Genomic DNA, 16468 nt, shown 5'->3' on the forward strand with positions numbered 1-16468 from the left:
CTATCCATTTTGGTTTGGGATTTTGGTTCGGGTCATCACTGTCTCATGGGTATCTGAGCTGGGCTTCTGCTTTTGCACGGCACATGGATAGCTGGCATTCGGTGTAACCATTGTTTAGTCCTATTTCGGTTACGCATGCTATTTCATCTTGGAGGTCGTCTTCTGTGCAGCTGTGTGTGAAGGCTCTTCTGTAGAAGTTCATCCATACTCCAGCTTTCCGTTTTGGTGGGTGGTTGGATTTGGCATGGATGTACTGGGTGCCCGAACCTGGTTTCCTGTATACGGATGTGTTGAATTTGTCTTGGTGTCATTGGATGTTTAGGTCGAGAAAGTTGAGGCAGCCATTTTCTTCCCTTTCAACAATGAAATTTGTTAGGATGTACGTTGTTGGAGGCAGTTAGGAGATGGTTTAAGTCCTCTTAGTGTTTGTAAATAACTAGGGTGTCATCGGCATACCTTCTGTATCTTATATGCACAAACTCAGGCTGGGTGAGTATTGACTTCTCTGCCACATGTAGCACAATGTTGGATAGGGGTGCAGAAAGGGGGTTGCCCATTTCTAGGCCTCCTGTCTGGTGGAAGAAACTGCCTTTGAACTGGAAATAGTTTTGGGTGAGGCAGGCTTGTAGGAGGTTGCAGATTTCATGTTACAAATGAGAGCATGCCATTGCTCTGCTCCAGACGCCGTACCCTTAGTGAATGAAGACCGAGGACTCATATAATAACATTTATAACCATGGTAATAATACTTGTTATTTTTCTACTAAACTTTTATCATCTGCTTGACCCCAATCTCCTGCAAAACTTTCTGGCGACACCCATGGATGAGGATGAGTAATGATTAGAGGCATGCATATTTTGTTTTTGTCGAAAACATGAAATGTGAAATAACACATTGTAATGTTAATTTTTCATGTTTCTGACTGAAAAGTGTGAGGTGCATTTTCCTACCCTGTTTTGTCACGAAATATTGATTGATTGATTTATTTGGTGTTTTAAGTCCACTTTATGAACAGTAAAGCTAATCGGGACTTGACCTACAGTTTAAAGTGGGATCCGAACCACTATGTACCTCCAGCGGGTATCGAACCCGGGACCCCTTGATTACAAGGCGAAGATGCTACCACTGCGCCATCGGGGAGGCCCCATCTTGTCACAAAATAGACTCTTAAACATGAAATTTAGAGTTTAGTGATTGACGTGACTTTCTGAGGATTGAATTACCCTGCAAGTTATGCAATTTATGGAAAATTGATCAATTCTGTTGTAAATATTTGAGAAGCCAAAATGGACCCCTTTACACAGGAATAAACGTATACCACTTTGAACCCAACATTGGCTCTGTTTTTGCACCGAAATGTTGCTTTTTTAATTACTGAAAATACACCCATGCCAGGCCATGATTCAAACCTGCGACCTCCAGCATGCTGTGCTAACTACTCTGCCCTGGAGCTTTGTTTAAGACAGTTGAAAGATCTAACTAACCAACCCTCTAGCTTGTGGAAACCCAAAGGTTTTTGGCTAAAGTAACATAAGACTTCCATCTGTCCCTATTGTGGGCAAGATCAATACAGTTGAAAGATCAAGATGTAAATTGTGAGCATTTTAGATAAAGCATTATGATGGAAAAATTCTTGTCTTAAGGAGCAAGACATTAACATGCTTACCCTGTTGAGTTACAGCACTGCTTCATCTCGAGGAGACCAGTCTGGTCCAAGGCGCAGGAGTAAATATCAACAGCATGCCCATTGTTGGCTGCCCTCACAGCGAGTGACTCATAATGCTTGATGGCCTTCTTCATGTACTTGGCATTATCCTTCTGGATGTCGTGGTGCGATCTGATTGGCTGGCGAAGGTCATCGTTCACCACCTGGCCAGGCCCTTGTGAGCAGGGGCCACCATCAAACACCATGATCCTTGCGCCAGTGTTGGGATAAGTGCACTGAAACAGGGGTTAAGTGATGAATAACAATTCATTAACTACTTCTACATAATATTAGTTCTCATATTGTTAAAATCTACGAAGCTTATATGTTATTCCCCTACCAGAAGGCTCTTGTTTTAAAAGTGATTGTACAAGCAAACTGAGCTAAGGGCAGTGGTATTGGTTGAAATTTTAACACCAATAGCAGCTGATTCTAAGGTCAGGCTCTGGGGCTCACCCAGACTCAATTCAATGGTTACCTGGGGGACAATCCTGAAGGGTAAAGGTGGCTAGAGGGTGGTGCTGATCACCTCACCTCCAAAAGTGCCAAGATCGAGAATGTGTGAGGCCCTACCCCACATCCCCTAAATGTGCCTTCATGGCATGGTACTATATGCATGGATAACTTTACCTTTTTTAGCAGCTGATACTCTTCCACATTACAAGTGTCAAATTATGCAAAATGCATAACTTTTCATTATTTCTAAAACATTGTTTGAAAAAATTGATTCTATGTTTAATTGTTATCTCATTTGCAATTATGAATATTTTAATGCAAAACTCTGGTAGATTGCTGATATAGTTCCGATGCAAAATTTATAAATATTCTGAACTACTTTGAATTGTTACAATCTTCAAGTATCAGTATGAATACATAAGGACATAGGTTTTTAGTAGTATTGGCCTAAGCCCTAGTATAAACTATTACAGCACAATTAAACTTAAATATTTAACATAAATTAGTCATTCTTCAATGGTAATATGAAGTTAGGCACAGAACCAATATATTTTTTTAATAAATCATAAAAACTTATGGCTAGAACCAACTTCATTGTTCTATATCACTAATAGAATTGATAAATTATGAATATCGGGGAGGTTACTACAAATTTGAAGACATAAGTAACAAAAAATAGTGTTATATTGTAAATATAAATACAATGAAACAAAATATACAATTACGAATTTCTATTTTTAGCTTTTCTGCCTCTTTTGGTGAAGAGTGATGATTAGCTCAAACTATGAAAGGACAACACAAAAAGCTGCAACCACTAAACTTTCGCATATGATTTTATAAAACACATACTGTATTTGAGACTGGTTTCGAGTCAGTTTACTAATAACAAATACATATGATGGGAATATGCCTTACACTGTATACGTCAATTACAATTAATAATTACAGATTTCTTTCATAGTCTTTGACTGCAGCTAATGAGAGTGAAGATATTTCTTAACTTATACAGCACGGTATCAATACTTAGTTTTGACAAAAAGACAGGAAAGTTCACACAAAAAAAATATTTGTTGAAAATACGTGGGGTTGTAAACTTCATAGCATTAAATATAACTGTACATCACAACGCATTCAAAACTTCCAAATGTTTGCAGTCAAGCAATCTCAAAATGTTTGCAGTCAACCAATCTCTATGTCTAAAGATTCAAAAAATTGAAAAAAAAAAACATGCTTATGTTCATAGGAATTTGAAGACCACCATTACAAAGGATGCACATTAAAATCTAAAGGAAGTTATTTGGTAAATATTAATAAGAAAAAAGTAATTCATAAAAATTAGTGTGTGCTGCATTTTAACAAACCAGACATGGTTAGTATTTACAATGCACAAAAGAAGTAAGAAGTTTATGGCCTCGTGCATATTTTTAAAGCAGGGTGGGAATTATTATTGAATGTCATTTTTTTATTACCCTGGTAGGATTATCTTTAAAGAGAGGACCCAAGCCAAGAGAAACCTGAGCAGAAGAGAAGCACAGAGAATTAAAGAAAAGCAAATAAGTAATAAATAAAAATTATCTCGCAACTCATAGCATCAATGTAATCTTGATAGAACTGCATAACAAAAAATAAATGAGATTAGAAACAAAAAGTACCATGTTTATCACAATCAGGTTGAGCCTATACCAACATAATCTTAATGTATTGTAACAATTTAATTAGTAATACAAGAAAGTAAGTCTTGAAGCTTTCCTGACAATTGATGAATATATTCTCTCGGTCTATCGATTAGGTCAACCAAATTGATTCTTTGTATTATATGACAAAATAATATTTATGTACATTACTATGGAAAATTTTCTTGTTTTCAAGCTCAATTTGCAGTTTTTTTTAATCAAGTATGTTGATAAGAATACTGAAAAGAGTAATAGAAAGGAGGGAGGGGGTGGGGGTGGGGGCATTAAACAAGCCATCAAGTGAAAAGAACAGGCTGCAAGTCCACTGAGATGTGTTCATCTTGCTGCATGGTTGATATTACCCTTCTTTTTTTACGCACTTTAATCTGATTTTACTATCAGTCTTATGAATAATTAATTGACATTTATCTGTAAACAAGAATTTTTATCACACTAAAATATAAATAAAATAATTTTCAATTTGATACAATATCTTAAATTATAAGCACAAACATCACTCCTACAATAAAACCACAAATGATTGTATTTCACAAACTTTTTGTTCATATTTAATGAAAAATTTTGCACCAGTAATGAATTTCTTTAAATACCGTAAAAATCACATGAAAATCTACAAATAATTTCTGGCGATACCTTAGCATATTAACTTGTAATGTAACTCATCTCAATAAATTAAACATGCTTAAATTCTCCAAGAGCATGCATAAGCAGGAACCAGTAAAATTATCGAAATATACCAGTCCAGAGCTAGAACTGGCCTAATTGATATAAGCTCAAGCCTTATTAAATGTACATAAACTTATGATATTGACTAGGGATGTGACGAAGCTGAAAATTTACCGATGCCAATGTACTCCCAGACAATTTTTGGAACTGATACCGATGCCAATATTTAACCGATTCCGATACATAAGATTATTAAACAGAAATGGGATGTTATTTTCAGCATGACAAAAATAAATTTGCTATGTACATTTCTATTGCATATTGCATATACATATATATTCTCAAGAGATGCATCTACAAAAGGTGATTATGTGAACCTTTAAGAACATGGATTCTCAAGAGATTTAACAATAGTACACAAGCAGTTCTTTGAAATGCAAAATGAATTCCTGTTCTTAATGTTGGAAATTTACTGCTGCCAGATTCAACTTCAGAAACACGAGTTTTGCAAGCACTTCAGGAAGTAACCTACTTCTTCTCTTATCGCAAATCTGTTCAGCAACACTGAACACTCAATCACTGAATACTGATGCAGCAGGTATGCCCAAGTATTTTCTCAGCACTTGATTCAGGTTTGAATCTCATTTTTGAATTTCCAATACAACAGCAGAGCCTGGTTCAGCAATATTATTACAAAAACTCTACAATAATGATGAATCATAACCTAATTTTCAATAAATCTTACAAAACTAGAATATAAAACTTATTAGAAGGTAAAACTCTAATATAATTTGTACCGGTTTAAATATCGGATTTTTGCCGATGCTGATATGTCAATTTCTGCCAATTTTCATGCATCTGTAATCAGCTTCAGCACATCCCTAATATTGAGTATTGTTAAAAAGATAAATACAAAAGTTCTTAGGAAAAAGTACATGTGAAAATCACAAATTTATTTACATCCACACATTATTATTAATAATTGTAAACTGAAAACATGCAAATGAAATTTTTATGAACAATATCAACAAGAAATATGTGGGTTGGAGATTTAATAGTGGCAACTATTTATTTACAAACGATACAAAAGAGATACTTCTGTGAAACTTACAGCCCTTTGATGTGGAATCGTAGTACACCTGTAGCAGCGCCTGTTCTGTTGATGGTTCAAATGGAGCAGTCTATTGCCTGAAGAATCTCTGGAACAGTTCAGAAGAGAATGCACTTCATCTTAGGGGTCAAAACGAAGTCACAGAGGCTTAAGTCCAGGCAGTATGGGGGATGCTGGAGCACCTGCCAGACCCATCAAGCTAACAAATTAGGCACAGGTTTCACTACAGGCACCTGAGCATTGTCCTGCAGAATGAGGAGATAATTCAGGAGAAAGTGTCACCTCTTCTTTCGCAATGCAGGTCGCTGATAATGCAGATTCCCTGTATGCATCATGAAGACCTTGATGACACTGTCGTGATGTACGTCACAAGCACATTCAATCTTTATTCAACTCCACTGATCCTGCTTCGACACAACTCCAAAACAACTCTATTCCTTGAGTCACTGTGCATGTTCCTTGTGTTGGAAGGAAGGGTCCATTTACTGGGAGGTAGGTTAGGTATCAAACTAATGTGTGCTGTAAGCAAGAAGCACAAGTTCCATTTCATGGTGTATATACAGCAAGAGTTGCCACTATTACATCTCCAACCCACGAATATGCTTAACATTGCACTATTGAATATCAGTTTTCACTTCCCAATTATGAAACTATTGGATTGTCCAAATAATTTTGTTACAACATACAATTATTAATCTACAAATGTACAAGTTTCTCCTGAATAAACAGAAACATCAATTTACAAACAAAAATTAGGAGGAGTAGGAAATATAGTTGACGTAGAAACAAACTACTCACCTCTAGCAGCCCCACGGCTATGGAAAGGGCCACTCCAGTGGAGCGAAGGGATCGCTTTCCTTGCGACACAGGCCATGGATCACGTTGAAGTTCCCCAAGTAGATCAGTCAAGCTCATATCACATTTGTGAACAGGTTGCAAAAACCTGCAAATAAACAGTTGATACAATGAAGTTAACTCTCACAGCGCAAAGTGAAAATACACATGAGCGAAATGGATTTTCCAAACCCTGAGACATGTTTTTCATCAACAGATATACTTACAAGTGTGAAAGAAAATTTGTAAAGTTTCTACTTACGTAAAGTCCTTTGGGAAATTACAATATGCTACATGCTAAGGGGGACAGAATGCAGTCTGGGGTCAGGTTACAGTCAACTCTCGATTCTACGACCCAGGGTATAACGACACTTGAAGTAACGACCCTTTTCCTGGGAACCGTGAAAAATTTAGAAAAAAGTTGAAAAATTGAAGGAAATCAGCCAAAAAATGAGTTGTTTTTTTCACTCATTCCCTTCACGAGCACTCTACAGCTCACAATTGGGTCTGAACTAAAAATAGACAACACCACACCATGCTTGAATGATATCCAATAGCACTTGACCTCTGCCCTCCCCTCCCTCAAGCGCACCTATGTTACCCGGCACCCGACGGCCGCTACCCAACGTGCCAGGCTTGTTTTGCCACGCTTGCTCTTGGATACGCGAGAAGAGAAGATCGAATGTGCTTGGATGTTATTTTAAATCGACCTTGACTTGTTTCCTATTTTTTTAATTTTTTGTCTGGTGCCTAGAAAGGTTGTGTTGTTTCTCCCGAGAGATCTAATCTTACTAGTTAATCTTGTAACAGACAATGCTCCAGTAGAGCCGTATAAAATTAAACATTCATTCTGCCCGATTATATCCTGACTTTTGCTGGCGCCAGTCTGACTGGTGTCAAGATTCTTCGAGTTTCACTTGCAATAAGCAAGAGATTCTTTTCCTTTCCATAGGTCTCAGGGCAAACTGGTTTCTGATGAACTAGAATTGTAAGAATTTCCTGGAAGAGCGACTGTGCACAATTGAAAGAAAGTAACATTATTATAAATTCTTTTTTGTGAAAACGTTTTCATGTTCTATTTTCCTCCTCACAAAATGCATCCTGTGCATAACAGGTTGTAAAACTACCAGGATAATGGTGTTACCATCTCCTAGGCATCTTTGTGTCCATTTGAGCTCCATTTAAGCTGAAAATTGGTGCAAATTACAATAACGACCCCTTCAAAATAACGACACTTTTCAAGGGGAACTCTGAAAGGTCGTTGTATCGAGAGTTGACTTGTTTTCTGAAGATAATTCAAAACACGATGAACAATTAGAATGGCTGAATTCAACCCTCCTGAAAAATATACCCTGTTTCTAATCAATGGAAAAATCCTTTGGATGTCCATGCAAACTAATATTTTTAACAACTCAATCTTGAAACTCTAATTTTAAATTCCCCAGTTTTACATTTTCCCTGCATTTTACATTTTCCCTGCATTTTACATTTTCCCTGCATTTTACATTTAATGATCATGGTCCCAATAGAGCAAAATGCTATAAAATTTTCTCAAATTTTACATTTCCCCACATTTTAAGTTCTTTCAACCTAGTCCCTGCAAAAAGGGGGGGGAATACAACTTCAAATTGTTACAATGAAATCAAGTACCAGTTCAGGGGTACCATATCCCCCAGATCCTGTCATAATCCCCCTTAAAGTACTTGTTTACTACACTGGATATTATACTTTCTTTCTGAAAGTTGCCGATTCACTCTGTATTGGTTCAACATTAAAACAGTTGCTTAAGTGAAACAACAATACCTGTTTGCCGGTGACAAAGGCTCCCCACTAGGGCCTCTCGGCTGCTGCTGTTGAGGTGCCCCAGCATACTTCCCGATCCCCAGCATATCCTGGATCTGCTTGGCACTCAGGTCCTTGGTTCCTCTGAACACGTAGCTCTTCGAGCAGCCTTCGCAGCCCAGCTCGTGCACCTGCACCATCTTCCCGAAAGTGATGAGCCCGATGAGAGCATTCGGAGGCAGCAAACTCAGAGACATCTGGAGGGAGTCCTTCAAAGCACCTAGCTCTTCGTCTTCCACGCAGGTGTCCACCACGAGGAGAAAGATTGGAGGAAGGGACTGAACACGCTGGGGGAAAACAAATTAAAGTATGAGTAAGGCCTCTCTCTCTTCTGTACTAATAAAGATACATAAATGCCATATAGTTTAATCACAATTCTGATAAATATTTGTTTATTATATGCTGCAAGAAAAGTTGGCCTGGAAATCAATGAAGAAAATAAAAATATTTATATATGATGATAGCTGGATAACTGGGAAGGAGGGGCTGACCAGCCATACATCCTTGAAAATTTTGGCATTATTCTATTTAATTGACAAGACTTCAGTGTTTTATGACACATTTTCTTTCATAGTATGGTAACTACAAATAACCAATGTATTTAGCCCTAGAGTGTGAGCAGCTTTCACCCAATTCCTTGTATCCCAGAGCAAGTTTGCTTTTCTATAACGAAATATTGTTACACGCGTACTATTAAAAAATGTGGAAATTCTCATTAGCATTAAACCTAATGAAAAGAAAACTATAATCAGCACAGACTGTCATGACAATAAATAGTGCACATAAAACCATTCATTACTCTGCTAATACATATCAGTGAGCTAAAAAAACAGAAAATATTCATATTAAACACAATCCTGATTAAAAAAAATACAAACTTTTGCACTTTATTGCTGCAGTATTAAGTAGGGACACAGGATTTCCAATTTGACAAAAGTCAGAATTCAAGTATTTAGCACTAAAGATCTCAGAAAGAAATGAGCATCACATCGAAATCATAACAACAAAAGAGAAGCAATTTTACCATGTATTTCATAAACAGTCGTTTTCACTGAAAAATTAATATTAACACCTTAACCGAAAGACCGGTCTGTGAGACCTGAGGGGAAATTCGTAATTTGATAGTGGCAACACTGAGCAGGTGGCAGTGCACTCTCTCCCAGTACCTTCCCCCCACCCCTTCCCCTCCACAACAACAAACCTGTTCCCATTCAGTTGACGCTAGGTGATGTGATGTGAGATATTGATTTTTAAAAGTCGCCTGGTCTTTCGCTTAGAGTGAAGTGCATCCTGGTCTCTTATACCGGGTTTTTCCCATTATGTTTCTGTTTTTTAAATTCAAGTTTTCTAAACATTTGTTTAGTGTAAATAAGTAAATATCACCATAACTGCTGTAAATATCACTAAATACAGGGTGTCCGAAATGAAACACCCTAATTTCAAATACTTATATTAAACAGAATATACAGGGAAGAACAGTGTGGTAGGTGGTATATGGTAGCTTAGCTGTGGACATTTTAAATAGGTAACGAAAAGTAAGGATTCGTTTATTTTGTATCATTCCAGGGGGTGAAAAGTGAAAATGACAAGCAATTCTGAAAAAGTGCAAACTGTGTGGTGGTAAGCAGAATTGGGATCCATTATTGCAAGAAATCCGTTCCTCCACAAAATTTGGGAGAGCAATCTCACATGACGCCGTACGAACGGATTTCTTGGGACTTCGTGCAAATGCATCTGCAATGCACTGAACGTTTTCCCCTGATGTTTGTGATCGGCCACCACCATGAATCTTGGCGACAGATCCTGTCTCTAGAAACGCTGCTTTCCACATCTTGATTCTTTTGGCATCGGGATGGTCTCTGTAATACTCTGCACGAAACCGTTGTTGAACTGCAATAATGGATCCCAATTCTATGTACCACCACATAGTTTGCACCTTTTCAGAATTGCTTGTTATTTTCACTTTTCACCATCTGGAACAATACAAAATAAACGAATCCTTACTATTCATTACCTATTTAAAATTTCCAACCTGTGCACCAGACTGTGTGTAAAGACTATATTTGTTTGGAAAAGTAAAAAAAAAAAAGACAATTTTCACTTTGATTTGAAACATTTTTATGATGTTAATAATTAGTTTCCATACTTGGTAATAAAGTGTTCTCTGCTTAAATGGTTTTTATTTATGTTTTTTATCTATTTCCCAAGTAAAATATAAAAGCTTAAACAGGAAATAATGAAAACCACTCATATCGGTCTCAGAGACCCGGTCTTTCTCGTTATGTACCAAATTCATCTTTCGGTTTAAGTGTAATGTCCATACTTTACCCTGAATATACATCTAGGATCTCTGACTTCATAGTACACCAAGCTAACCATTCCACTAAATAAGAGGGTCAAACACATATTTTAATTATACATTATAGAATTTTATACATTCATAATATTCTATGATTTGAAAATCACAGTATCCATTTTAATACTTGTTACCAATGAAGGATTGAAATATTTCAAAATACTATCACATACTTACAGTGATAATGTACTCAATGGTTGAGAACATGGGAATAAGCTCTGCCGGTTGATGTTGTTCCGATATGGCAGCATATTGTGGAGGGAACTGGAAAAAAAAAAATACCTCTCTATAAACGTTCTTTTAAAACAAACATAAGGAAGTAACATTAAAAAGAAAGGAAATAACATGACAGAAAACTCCCTCACTTAAAAATTTAATTTTCCTACCTACACGTATTTTTTTTATTATTATAAATTGGTTTTAGAATCTGTAGTAACTGGATATCTAGTAAAGTGTGATACTCTTTGTTTTGTAACAAATTCCACAGAAAAATCCATTATCACCATTAATCATGTATGCATAATGAACATCACAAGAGAGAAATTTTCAATAAAGGAACAATGCATTCAAAAGTTATTACACACGAACAAAAAATGTACAGAAGTTTTCACACCACTTTTTCAAGGTGTCTGGGAACTAAACATCACATTTTTGAAATTACTATATTTACAGTTTCAAAATTTACATATTCCAAAAGAGAAATCAATAAGATTTTATAATCAGTTCGTATAATTTAATATCATACTAGGAAAAATCATTGCTTTTTCTCTCTGCGACTTACAGCTGTATCCGACAATTGTTTGTGCATGACTGGCCTAGTTTCAGCCTCAAAACCACCACCACCTTTCCTTCTGTCTCAACTAGTCAGGACACAAGTGAAAGCTGCATACCTCATACTCCTCTTTGTGTACATCCATGCATCAATCTTACTTCGAATGCATATAAAAAGGTTGAGCTTCTCTTTCTCATTATGCAGATTTCAAAGCAATACTTGCAGTATGCAGAGATGTTATGCTTTTACTTTCATTAGTTCTTTCCTTGACACCCTATATGTAATAAGAAGAAAATGCAAAACTTACTGGGTTTCGCTGAAAACAGAAATTGCAGACCCAAAGTTTCGCTCTATAATCAACTTGACATAGAGGATTCAAAATGGCACGACAAGTATTCCGAGTGCACAGTACAGGATCATACTGAATTGGAGGAAGGTCTGAAAATAAAAACATATAATTATACATTACATAGATGCAACGGTAATTTTGTGCAATTATTATTATAGGAACTCTAGAAACTTGCTTTAATCTGCAATGTCCTAGAAAGAATTGACAGACAACACCCAATGATGTGCAAAACATTTTTCGATAAATTGCACCACTTTTGAGTGATATCCACAAAACCAGCTCGCCTAACTTGGTAAAAACTAGAGCCCCTGAGAAGTAGGAAGATAGTTATAAGAAAAGTTTCTATGAAAACATGCAGAAAGAAAGTATGGTAAGGATGTCGAATCGATCCTTCCTAATAGAAGTATGTATAATACATCATTGGAGAGGGTGCGATAAACAAGAAAAATGTAGTCAGGGTCTCCCTCATCGCACAAGGCTAGGACAACCTTGAACAATAAAATAACCATATATTTCTCAAACAAATTGAAGAAAAACAATTTAAATTAACGAAAATAATTTACAAATATTAAAAAATAGAAACTTCAATATCCAAAAATAAAGTGCAAATCTTAAATATGGATGAAAAAACAAAATAAAGTTGAATCCTAGTAGAAATTTGCACACACATTCAGGCTACAAACCAAAGTTCTACCTGGCAATACTGTGTGTTTACATCATGGATTTTGATACAGGAAAGCAGCTATGTTAAGTAATGTAAGAAAGTTTCTTTTATTTCATACAACAGGAACTTCTAAGTGAAAAATGCACAGTGCCACTTCGAAGCATGAATTAAATACTACGAGTGAACATATTATTTTTTACGCTGAAACTGTAAAACATAAGGGTCGCTTCTACAGTACAGCCCCTAGTATCACTGTCAATTCAACACAATTTTGGAGAAGGGAGGAAGGATAAATAAAAACATCCACATTCTTGATTGTGTCCAAAGTTTAGGAAAAGCAACATTTGGCAGATGACTGAATCTTACATCAATCAGTTTATTGAGGGTATGCTTGCTTCGCCAGTTGATATGGTCTAAATCAAAAACAACAATAATGTAATTATCCCAACCAAGACAAAGGGGAGTATATAAAAAAAATAGTAGTCCACTAGTGTTGACTTGTAAGTAAAAATCAGAAGGTGTACTTGAAAACGAAATATTACGGAGACAGGACTTTCTCCTCGGTTTGGAATGCAGACCTTACAAATTCCATTACTTGCCTCATCCGTGGAAAGGTACCAGCCTGACAGCCGGATCAGAATCGACAGGTATTGGAATTTGTATAGCGAAGCAACCGAACCGATCTGAGAAGATCGGAACGAAATTTCGAGATCAGTTTTGGATTTGGTTTGAGTGAGTCAACATCGTGGAAGAAAGATCACAGGTAAGTACCTGGAGGACGGAGGCGTCACTCCGAACTTATAAAGGTCAGCCTATTTACACAACCTCTCGCTAGACCTTTTTCTTCACCCTATACTTAGATCCCGGTAATAAAAATAACAAATAAGGGAAGGAGGAAACACTAGTGCATTTCTCTTGGAAAGTAAAGATATATAGGTATATAGAAAAGACACTTTCCTGAACAATTAAATTCATACCATATCAATCATAGCAACTGAAGGCTTCAAATTAATAAAATTATCATTTTTGCTTTCAAAAATATTAATCTTCAATGAAGCTACAGCAACTGCATATTGACTGGGGTCTTATATAATTATACATGGAGCCTTATATTATTAAACAAAAAATCAACACAGTACAAATGGTACTGAAAGTGTGTGTGTGTTATCACCTGGTCGTTCCTTAAGAGGCTGGTACAAGCATCCAAGGGGTACAACAAGACGAGTTGCTTCCAATCTACTAGACGGCCAAACATTCCATGTGAAACGTACTCCATCCCGATCTTCATTCTGCTGGATGAATTCTTCATAGGTCGTCATACTAGAAAAGACAAGTAAAAAAAATGCACATGTACAGCACAAAACCACTTAGCCTCTGAATAATGTTTCTGCAAGAGTAATTTCAGAATTCTCTGTACAATGACACCACCGCAATTGTGCTCACGGTTAGTGTGTTGTAAACAACCAGAGCTTTGTGATGTCCTTTTCCTACAAGAACTCAATCACTTGTCATTTATAAAAATTAACTGACCTTGATAGCAAGCATTCTGATAAAGAACAATGTTTGATTTAACCCATCATATACATTAAATTCATTTCTGCTTCCAATCTAACAGTATGCCAATTCAATAAAATTATAAAATAATCCTTGTATATTATCACAATAGTGTAACAACACTTCCTTGTCTTCCTAATTTGTAACAGTTACACATTGTGAAAGTTTAAAAATAGCATATATAGTAGGGATGGGCCGATACCGATATTCTACCGATCTGATATAAAATTAGAAATGGTCCTTGAAGAACCTGAAAGTTTCATTGACCTCCTTAATAAATGTGTGTTTCAATGTGACTGCATTGAAAAATAAATTGCATATTTAGACATTTATTTTTTTAGAAATTAGGGCATTACAACAAAATGGCAGAATTTTGCACTAAATTATCAGACATTTATCGATATATCGGATCGGTAATTTTACCGATAAGCCTATATTGGTCAATAACGATAAGACTATAGATTAATCGGTCCCATCCCTAATATATAAAGATGAAGGTAGCATACAGCTGCAACCAAATGGCTATACAGTAGCAGTTCCAAATGTTCAATGATTTTTCAAAGTTTCAGGAGAAAGGCAAAGTATTGCATAATTGTAGAAATTATTGTTACAGTAAACTTGAAACTTGGTGAATGTAACTACCACTGTTTGGAGTTTGGAAAATCGCAATTTATCAGTGAAAAAGTACGTAAATAGTACCTTACGCAAGAGTCCATGCTTCCCATTGACAAGGTATGGCCCAATCTCATTTTGTTTTATTGAGATTTCATCATGCTACGAATGCAATTTTTACATGGTTCGATTTCGATGTACGTCTGTTAACGCATACTGCGGAGTTTTAGTGATTACTTAAAGTTTTGTTCAATATATGCCTTCGTGGTTAGGTTAGGCAAGTTAGGTTTGGTTCCCTTAGCATTAAAATAAAGTCCCTAAATGCATTCTACTAAGGTTCTGATTTACTTCTACATTCATTCCCATGCTTTTACGATGTTTACTGTCGCTTGTCGACGGAGAATATCTTGTCCATGAGAAGTGTGTAAGGTAATTTTCAAGTTGTTTTATTTCAACATAAATAACTTTTTTTGAGTCCAAACAGTGCTCATTACTTTAAGGACGGTTCAAATTTCGTGTGACAATGATTTCCAAAATTATATGATAATTAGTCTTTGTGCTAGGAGAAATCATAAAACAATTGGAACCGTTACCGTAATTACCACTGTTCGTAGTTCCGAATAGTCATATTTATTGGCAAAAACAACGTAAATGGTACCTTACACAAATATCCCAACTTTCCATTGTAACAAGGCATTCCACAGACTACTACCGACACGAGGCTTGAAGAATTTTCATGCTTGAGACCAGTGCCAACATAATGAGAAGTTGAAAGCATTTAGGGAAATTATTATAATAAGAGCCCTAAATCTAGCCTGCCTAACCTAACTACAAAAGCATTTTAGATACATTATTTGAATACTAAGAGCCATATAACTGGCTCGCCTAACCTAACTAGGAAACCCTATCGTACCACACATGTGACCTGAACCCCATACCAGCTAACTGTAGACAAGGCGAACGAGAACAAGTCTCTGTGGAAGTAGAAACGCAAGACGGCTCCACCAATGAACAGTGAGAGAAACAGGATTGGGCAATGGGCAACTGGAGTTACCTGCTTTCCCTGCTTCACACTGTAAGCATTGCAAACTTTTGAAAAGGATAATACCGTATGCCCATAGCAAATGGACCACATTTTTGTCTCCAGCTCCGTACGATTGGTTTAAGAATTTCTTAGGGAAATATTAGGGATAAAACTGCAAGTGTAAATTTTGACAAGCTGTACATTTTGCATACAGACTAAGGTGTGGACCGTACGTCCTTACATGCCATGACATTTCTGCACGTAGGACCGTACGATTGGCAACACTGTGCTTTTACCACTCAATTTCCCTCCTCATTCTCTACCGCATCGCCCAGTGGCATGTACGTGGGGGAGGAATAAAAATGAACTGAACGGAACCTTTCACAACTCTCGAAAAGTGCTCAAGGGAGGAAGGGAAGAACCTCCACCTGCGCCACCCTTTCCCTGTCCTGTGTTAGGGGCATGGCAAATTCAAACTGGCCTTAACTTGTGGGTGTGCACTACACCCCTAGCTTTATGGCTGTGGGGTTTCTCTCAAATTGGGGAAACAAAGGACGTTATACCTTGGCGAAGGGATTAAATAGAAATCAAACTTTGAGAAGAATGCCTGTGCACAACGATGAAATCAACATTAAATGATTGAAACTTGGGCTGCGCCGATAGGGGACACCTGTACTCCACCTGCCTAACAGAGGGTTAAAATAGGATTCAAGCTTCTGAGATATTCTCCACCCGAAATCGGAAATGAGACTCCTTGGTTATAGGAGGGTTTTGACATATTTTTGTTCGAATCCAGGTGTGAAGTTCACTTTCTTTGTTCTTTCATTA

The 16468-nt window shown here is 36.7% G+C and overlaps 1 protein-coding gene across 2 annotated transcripts in view; it reads right to left on the reverse strand.

Moving 5' to 3' along the window:
- The window catches only part of Sec23 (transport protein Sec23), a 39052-nt gene that overhangs the window by 22094 nt on the left and 490 nt on the right, over positions 1-16468 (reverse strand). For both annotated transcript variants that reach the window (XM_083137660.1, XM_083137659.1), the window contains exons 2-7: positions 13622-13770; positions 11745-11875; positions 10843-10929; positions 8271-8596; positions 6432-6576; positions 1668-1942 (exon numbers count right to left, since the gene is read on the reverse strand). In XM_083137660.1, the coding sequence (XP_082993786.1) occupies positions 1668-1942; positions 6432-6576; positions 8271-8596; positions 10843-10929; positions 11745-11875; positions 13622-13769 (1112 nt within the window). In that variant the 5' untranslated portion in view covers position 13770. The remainder of the gene's footprint in view (positions 1-1667; positions 1943-6431; positions 6577-8270; positions 8597-10842; positions 10930-11744; positions 11876-13621; positions 13771-16468) is intronic.

Source organism: Lepisma saccharinum, chromosome 16, assembly GCF_977018435.1.
Source record: "Lepisma saccharinum chromosome 16, izLepSacc3.1, whole genome shotgun sequence".
NCBI lineage: Eukaryota > Metazoa > Arthropoda > Insecta > Zygentoma > Lepismatidae > Lepisma > Lepisma saccharinum.